The sequence below is a fragment of the Lepisma saccharinum genome, chromosome 21 (genome assembly GCF_977018435.1).
Source record: "Lepisma saccharinum chromosome 21, izLepSacc3.1, whole genome shotgun sequence".
Classification (NCBI taxonomy): Eukaryota; Metazoa; Arthropoda; class Insecta; order Zygentoma; family Lepismatidae; genus Lepisma; species Lepisma saccharinum.
Window position 1 is genome coordinate 25,960,861 of NC_139249.1, and position 8,454 is coordinate 25,969,314.

The following is an 8,454-nucleotide window of genomic DNA, read 5'->3' on the forward strand; positions in this document are numbered from 1 at the left end:
TTTTAAAAGTAACTATTTACAGTTACATTTTCTCAAAAAAAGTAACTCTTACTTGTAACTAGTCTATTACACATTAACACACACGCACACACACAGACTACTGCTGACATCAGTTTGGTCGGCATTTTCCAGAATCCGTCGTAGAGAACATTTGCTTCCTACATTTTACAACGTTGTAAGCAGTGGCGTCTCGTCCCTTGGGGCTTCCGGAGCTTAGCCCCTAAAGAAAAACGGACGTATTGACGTAATTATCAATCACCATAACGCATAACTATCACAAAGTCTTTTAAAAGGCGATTTTTACCCACGTAAATTCATCGTCTGTTGCAATGGATACGACAGCGCTCCTAGCGACATTGATGTCAATTATCGGTTTCCGGGGCACGTCGCAAAGGAAGGCGACTCCACCGACGGTGTCAGGTTCGCGTCCAGATTAGGGCATAAGTGTTTGCGTCACTTGCATCGAGTCGTCATTCATCATTTTCGTCGCGATTATTCTGTAGATGCAGAAAAGCGACAAAGTAAGAAATGTAATAATTTTCTCGCCCGTTAAATATCAAAGACGAGCCTTCTTATTTTCTCCTCTAGATCAGTGTTTCTCAACCGCGGGACCGCGGGTCGGTATCAAATATACCGGAATTAGAGATTCATTAGATCCAGTGAGTGGCAACTAATTTAAACCTAACTTTATATTTGTCAACAAGCCGAGACATAGTCACACTGTTACTCTTTGTCATCATGCCGACCTGCAGGCTGTTTCGGCTTATTACTTACGTAACTTGACAATTCGAAAATAGTTTTTACAAATAAGCTTAGATCGAGAATATGTAGGGTCCTACCCTCACATTCCCTGAATGTGCCTTCATCGCGGTGCTATATTCATTTTCCATATATTTCTTTATATGCTATATTTCCAGTCATTATGCTTTGTGTTAATAAAATGCTTTTATGGTTTTGATTTATTTCACTCCGCTTTTCTTCCACTTTTGGCTAATCGCGAAGTTGATATAACGAAATTGATAAACGGATACTCACGAAGAACACCCATGCCCCTGCCGTCGCAGCGCGCTGTGCTAACCCCTCTGCCACACAGGGCCCGATATCAATAAGATCTAATAACCGTGACCAATCATCACTCTGCCTCACGGGTCCTGGGTATGAAAAGTTTAAGTGTCCTGGTTTGCACTATCTGCGTAGACTAGGTTGACTAGAGACAATGTGAACTCCTTGTAGATGAGACGCATAGATGTACATGTAATGTGTACGACGGCGCATCACTAGTTGCACCTCGTAAACAAGGTTATTCGGGACAATCATCTTGAGAATAGTTTCTTTCAGTCCCCACTTAAGTAGCTTATCGGTGCAAGATTAGATAATGTTGGAAATACCAGAAAAGCTTGGAGCCGGCGGATGGGGCAGTTTTACCTTTGCGTGCGAGGGATTCGGTCGTCACCATGGCGGAATCGGACGGGTACGGCATTCCCACGAAGGAGGACCTCCTCCGGGCTCTGGACTCCATGGATCTGAGCGACGAGGACAAGGAGTCGATCCGAAGGAGCATCCTGCCTCCAGAACCACCGCCGAAACCTGCTTTCAATATCACTAGCCACACTGTCTTCGTTGCTTGTGCTCTGTTGCTGTTTTTATTATTAGGTAAGAGCAAGACAACACTGACCTTCATTTCTTTGTTGGAGAATTTCCAGACTACCAAGATGGATTTGTAAAAATCGAGAGGAGAATGAGACCTCATCTTTCGAGATGAGTCCGAAAATCACATTCTCGTTCGAGACTGGGTTATGGTATTTGAAAATGCAACGTTTTCAGGCATACCAAGCAAATATATTTATTGATAGCCTGTGCCGTATATTTTGTTTAGAGTAATTACAATGTCAATCCATTAGTGACAATGGCATGCTGCGTTGTTGCATATATATAAAGGATAAAGTTCCGTTTATTGTAGCATCGACACGAGGCATCAAACAAGGTCACCGAGAAATGTTGTTTATATTATATTATATATACAGGGCTAACATAAATAATGTGATCGATTTGAAACCTATATTAGTCGCATTTAATGGAATTCATGTGTACACAATCGGTACGGATGGAAAGATAAACTCAAGAAGTTTATTGAGGTCTATCTTGCAACCACGTGATTTGCAGTGTTTGCCACCCAGAGGAACATAAGGGGAATTTGCTTCCATCCAGGTAAGCTTGTGCCCTCTACTGTCCTTTCCTGTCGACTTTTTCTTACAGCTGAAGCCCCTTCCCTTTAACTCCGAGTGCTATTTACGAATTGCATGCCCACTGCATGGATATTCAGCCACTAGATACAGAAATGTCATTGCACGTGAAAAAAGCTCTCCTGTATTCGTTGAAAGCCTGAAGCCTATATTGTCGCAAACGGTGCAGGTAAACGTGACTGAAAGGTTGACCAGAATAAACTGAGATTTTTCTTTCTATCAGTACGAATTTTATGTAGAGTCGAATTACTTTCGGAACATCTCCAGCGGACTGCGCGAGTCTGTCTAGCGAGCCTAGTGGGCGTGTAGAACCTGAGTAAGGGGCTTAGCGATAGGTTCTGGGTGGAGATGACGTCAGCGGCTCGTTTGCTAATTGGCTGCTTCGAGAGTTGTGACTCGTTCCGAAGCTTCAAATGCATAACTGCCAAAGATGTTACGGAAATAATCTCCCTCTACCTGGACTCCATTAAACGTGAGTAATGTGTGTTTCAAATCCATCACATAATTTCTGCTAGCCCTGTATATTTCGAGACCGAGACTTACTTACTCTTCGAGTCCAAGGCAAGAACTAGAAAGGCGATTAAAATTTGAGACAAAGATACGCCGACAAACGTATTACACTCCGGAAAACGCACATTTCTTCCTTGATGAATTCACTATATTTTTTTATATTTACGGCTTAAATTCAGAAATTCATTTAAAAGTAGACCGTTTAAGAAACTCGTTGCTATTCTTGACTTCTCTCCCAATGTCCTCGTCCTCGTCCTCGAGGAAAGGTTAATGTAAAATTAAGGAACGTATTATCTGACCAACCATATCGTAAATGTATGCTGCTTATTCGTGAGTGAGGGTCAATACAATACATACCAAACGCCCCCCCCCCCCAAAAAAGGATTTTTTGCTCGACCAAATAGTTTTTTATTTCTTTTTGGAACCCCTATGCAAGGGCACGCATTTTTTTTTTTTCTAAAACTTGATTTCGTTTGAAAATGGCGGCATTTTTTGCCTTTGCAAATAGTTGCGATATTTATAACTCAGTTAAGGAAAACGATACAAAGCTGGGGTAAAAACATTATTTTCAGTAAATTTCAAGCTACAGTTTATGTTATGTATAATTTTTCGCCATCTCTAATGCAAACGCATAAAATTTAGGGCCAGAACTGGCATTCAATTTTGAAGAAAAATCAAAGTTAGGTTGTTTTTTTAGTAGGGAAGCAATGTAATAATATCAGAGCTTGTATATATATTTTTAGAGGAAACATATATCCAAACTTTTGCCAGAAAATATTTGAGCTTTGTTACTGGTTTCCTCTTTGGAGTTATAGTTCCTTGAAAATGCTCGTTTATTTTTCATTTTTTTTCCCAAGTTCTGGGTCCCAGGAGTATACTCTATGAGAGGTGCCAAATTTCGAGATTGATATTCCATGGATAACAAAATTACAACAGGGAGAAGTTTGACAACAATAGGCAAATGTACGTTATTAATTACAAATAAATATTTACTTTTGTGCACTGGAAGTTCGTATGATGACATATTGCATATGCTCCGTGTACTGTATGTTTGGAAACTCGAGAAGAAAACGAAACCCCTACCTCCGTGGCAGAGTGGTTAGCAGCGCGCTACGACGTCAGGGGTTCCAGTCGAATCCTGGCCTGGCCATGGCTGTTCTTTGGCAGTTTTCCTTTATCAATTTCACCATATCATCACTCTTCATGTTCGCGATTAGCCAAAAGTCCGAGATCGAAGTAAAATAAACCAAATCAATCAATCAAAGAAAATTAAATGGGCACTTAGATGGCAACACTATCCCCGGTGGAGGCACGTGGTGTTTAGGTCCAGTCCCGATTAGCCTATCTGTGCATGAAGTGGACTCAAATCAAACGCCCTCGATAATATCCCATACTGCTACGACTGATCTAAATGTGTGTATTTAAGTTACACGATCTCGTGTGCATATGTGTACACACACACTTATCTTCGCTTTATGGTGCCGGCCTCCGTGAAGGAGTGGTTATCACAGCGCGCTACGACGCCAGGGGTCCCGGGTTCGAATCCTGGCCTTGGCACGGGTGTCCCTGCAGCATATTATCACTCATTCTCATCTTCGCGTTTAGCTAAAAGTGGCAGAAGTAAAAAAAAATGAATCGTTTTATGCTGTAAAACGTCTTAAAAATAGACTGGTTGAAAGAACAGGTAAGAAGAGCTAATCTTAGTTACAAGTCAGTTCTGGCTATGAGGTTTTCTTGTTATAGCTGGGCAAAGGTTGAGATGCGCGACCTTAGAATGAAGTGTGCACCCGGCGCCGAACGAGATAAAACTTGAATAGGGCCATTTGTAGTGATTTTTATGTTTCCGACGCAACGTGGTTCCATCGGAACAAGTACCCAGGCTCCTCCCCCATCGGCACCTGATAGTGTGAGCACTCGAGTGCTTCTCAGTGATTACGCAGACACCGCGCGTGCAACATGGAGGATGAACTAGATCTTACGGCAGACGGGCCTTCCCCCGAGGAGATCATGAAGAACGTGTCGGATACTTTGATGGCGATGAGTGATGAGGAGAAGCTGGAACTCAAGAAAAAGATAATGGAGAAGATTGGCCCACTCATACAGAACCAGTTGAGCTCCAAGTTCGCCATGATAAAATACACGGCTTTCGCTGCCGTGGTTATCATCATCCTCCTGCTTTGTAAGTCCGCTTGTTTTTTTTCCCTCTAGTTTCCACGTGAGCGGTTCATAATGAACCGTTCATGTGAATGACCAGTTCACTTTTTTGATCCCGACTCATTTCAAACATTATTTTTTTAAAAAAATATTTTTCTTATTCATGAAATTGGTAAATTGACACTCATAAAGCAAGGCTGTATTCAAAGGTGGGGGGGGGGGGAGGATCCGGACCACCGAAAGACTAACCAAGTCCAAAATTAAATAAGGAAATACTTGTTGCTGTTGTATAATAGGAAGTTAATTTATTTCTGCAAAACGTACACAAAGGCAAGGACTAAGTTTTGAATATATAGTTCTGTGTTAACAATACCTGTAAAAATTTATGCCTGCCACTACTATTAATAGTACTACATATAAAAATAATGATCAGGGACTTTTTCATCAGCTGATGGACTTTACTTTTCATCATCTAGACCAACAACCTTTTTTGTTATTCAATATAATCCATTTTAAAAAAAATTAACATTAATTTCTTTCGTAGATCAGCCGTTTTTATATGGATGTTAGTGATCTTAACTATACATAAGCCAGATAATGAATACATGTTTGTTTTTATCTCTTCATGTAATAATAAAAATTAATTTATCAATTTTAATTATTATTATTTATTTAATATTATTTTAAACTTATTAACCCCTATTGATTATAAATGGTATTATTATACTTCTTGCCCCGCACCATGGCCATCCTGTCTAGGTGTCAGGCTTTGGGCTTAAACTACAGGACGTGTGTTGGGAGGAAGCGTAACAACTTTTCTCCTGACAGTTTGGCCAGTGTGTGTGGCCAGTGGCTACCCACCATCGTGAGGAAATTGGGGAGCTATGAGTGACTAGCGTAACCCGGTCATGGAAACTTACAACAACAACTGGAGTTCGTCGTGCTGACCACACCTGTAACTGCTTGGATTATCTCCCACCTCTGCTCAGGTATGTGGGAGTGAAGCTGGCAGTCTGTAGGTATGCTCTGACCTGCAGGGGTTGATGCACCATGGGTTATTTATTATTACATCTCTTCTGTATATATAAAAATGGATGTACATGTGTGTGGGTGTGTATATTTGTTTGTTCCGGCATAACTCTTGAATGCCTGGAGCAATTTCAACCCAACTTGGTACACGTAAACTCTGGTTCCTTTTCTATGGTACACTATGGTACAGTCATCTGCACATGGGATGGTGATGATGATCATGATACACAGTGTTCATTCATTTAGTTTCATGCAATGCCATATTGAATTTAAACAAGAAAGCAAGGACAGCGCTGTGTTTTTGCCCTCTCATGGGTTTATCTTGCACAGATTTGAGAGAAGATATCTGCTATCATACAGATAATTATAGATTTGCTTCATTGAACTTTGTTCATGAGAGAAAGGTGACATGTATGTATGTATGTGTGTGTCCGTGGGTGAGAGAGAGAGAGATAAAGAAACAAAATGAGTACTAAATGAAAATATTACTATTGGAGGATTGACACTCACATGCTAACAACAGAAAAGTAAGTGCAATGAACTTACTTTTAAAATAATTTATCAGAAAGAATAACCACTTTGTTTCCTTTTTTAATTTTTTTTTTTAGAGTAAATTGTCTGCCTCCTGTAGAAAGGTTACAAACGTGTAACCTTTTCTCTATCTACCTGGAGGATCACTCCAGTTCCTGAGGTGAAGAGGGCACTAAACAAAGAAAGAGAAAAAATTCAAAACTAATAAATTTTGGGCACTCCAGGCTCTGGTAAATTAATAAAGAAACACTATAAATTTTTTTTCACTTTGCTTACAATACTACCATTTCAAGTTTATTCTATATTTATTGTATAATAATAGAAATAAAAATATACAAGGAACTGAGCAATGACTATCAATTGGATAGTTTTTCTTCTGATTAATTTCGAAGGCTCACTGCCTTCATTCTCTAAATTAATCAGAAATAAAAGTATCCAATTCTGCAACGCAGAAACATGAAACTTCACATATGTAATACTTAAACCGTGTTTTCTGCATCTACTATGAAGAAAGTACTTCATCCTCCACATTCCATACCTATGATCTTATGTATTTATTCGTTCAACTAAAATCTTTTTTTTCTTTCTTTTTTTTCAGTTTTCTTTGGCTACAAGCTGATCAGGAGCCTTAAGGAAAAGGAGAAAAAGAGGGAAGAGAAGAAGAAGTTGAAGCAGCAGAAGAAGAAGAAATAAAGAAATGACAGCTCTCTGAAAGAACCAAAGCACAAGAGAAAAATCATCAGGGTAATTTTCGCAATTAAAGTGATGGGCGAGGTGGAAAGGATCTTGGTGCACTCAAGCAAGTGTTTTCGTCAGCAGCTGTGTTTAACATTCCATCTACAGGTGGTCGGACACCAATTCTTGATGCGGTGCACCAACTTCTCTTGAAAACTTGTGGCACGTGGTGGTGGTTGTGTTTTATGCAGGTTTTTTCTTTGTGGCCAATTTTAAAATATTTTATTATTGTAAAAAAGTATACGTGAAAACTACAGATACATGTATGTATTGTTTGTTCATGTGTTTCCTCATTTTGTCACTGCAGTTGTCGCACTTTCATTTCCTCGTATAATAATTTAGAATTGGGTTAACACATGCTTCCATTCAACTGGATGAACTGGTTGTATTACTGAATATGATATTGGAATGTGCAATAATTTGATTTAATACATAATTGAAATATTTATATATAATATGGAACAGTAATACTAGATACATTTTAGAATGAAAACGTGAACGTATCTTTCCGTGAGATCTGTTGAGCCAGGAAAGATGTGCTTGATGTAATATTTTAGTGTAAAATGTGATTTCGGAAAGTTTTACTTGACTGATATGAAAATGCTTCCTTATCTTCAACTTCTCTTAGCCAATTCCAAAACATGTGATACTAAAATTATCTTTTTAAAATCTAATTTCTTCCATTCTTTACCTCCTATGTACAAATCCCAAGTACACAGTGCTAGATTACATAGTCCATTTGCAAATTAAATTGAAAAGGTGTCAAGGTACAGATTTTTCAAAATAATTAATATATTATACATTAAATAAGAATGGTACAAATATACAAATATTGCCTACAGTTTAAAGGCAAGGAACATTTCGCACAACTTCTGTAAACCTTGAGTCTCCTTTCTTTAGGGGGGAAAGCAGTGTCAATAATATTATGTTAACTTAGAAATTAATAAACAAGTTCTTTTATGTTGTTAATTACAAATCATATTAAAAATAATTATGACGTACAGTATTATCACTATGGAAATTGTCACTTATTTTGTTACTTGAATGTGAAAAATGTTTATCTTTCCTTAGTTTGGCTACATAACATACCCATTTATAGCAATGGCGTAACAAATATATAGTATTGGTAATTTTGTAGATTTGAAGAATAATGTTTAATAATGTATTGTTGGTAAGCACAAAGTTGCATACTGCATTTTGTGCCATAGAAAGTTGGAGGAGGGAGATGGTTCATTTGTATGACAAAGTGGAC

The 8,454-nt window shown here is 38.6% G+C and overlaps 1 protein-coding gene across 2 annotated transcripts; it reads left to right on the plus strand.

Annotated features, from left to right (window-relative positions):
• Window positions 1–1,439: 1,439 nt before the first annotated feature.
• Window positions 1,440–8,208, plus strand: LOC146004383 (uncharacterized). 2 transcript variants are annotated; one of them, XM_083143187.1, is made up of 2 exons: window positions 1,440–1,653; window positions 7,066–8,208. In XM_083143187.1, the coding sequence occupies exons 1-2, from the start codon at window positions 1,455–1,457 to the stop codon at window positions 7,158–7,160; spliced, it is 294 nt and encodes a 97-aa protein (XP_082999313.1). In that variant the 5' UTR covers window positions 1,440–1,454; the 3' UTR covers window positions 7,161–8,208. The 2 variants fall into 2 exon arrangements, with proteins under 2 accessions (XP_082999313.1, XP_082999312.1); XM_083143186.1 differs by lacking the exon at window positions 1,440–1,653 and adding an exon at window positions 4,696–4,932.
• The last annotated feature ends 246 nt before the right edge of the window (window positions 8,209–8,454 follow it).

Coding starts and splice junctions, on each gene's coding strand:
- LOC146004383 (XM_083143186.1), top strand. CDS start 4,710: ATGGAGGATGAACTAGATCTTACGGCAGACGGGCCTTCCCCCGAGGAG. Junction 4,933..7,065: donor TATCATCATCCTCCTGCTTT/GTAAGTCCGCTT, acceptor CTTTTTTTTCAG/TTTTCTTTGGCTACAAGCTG.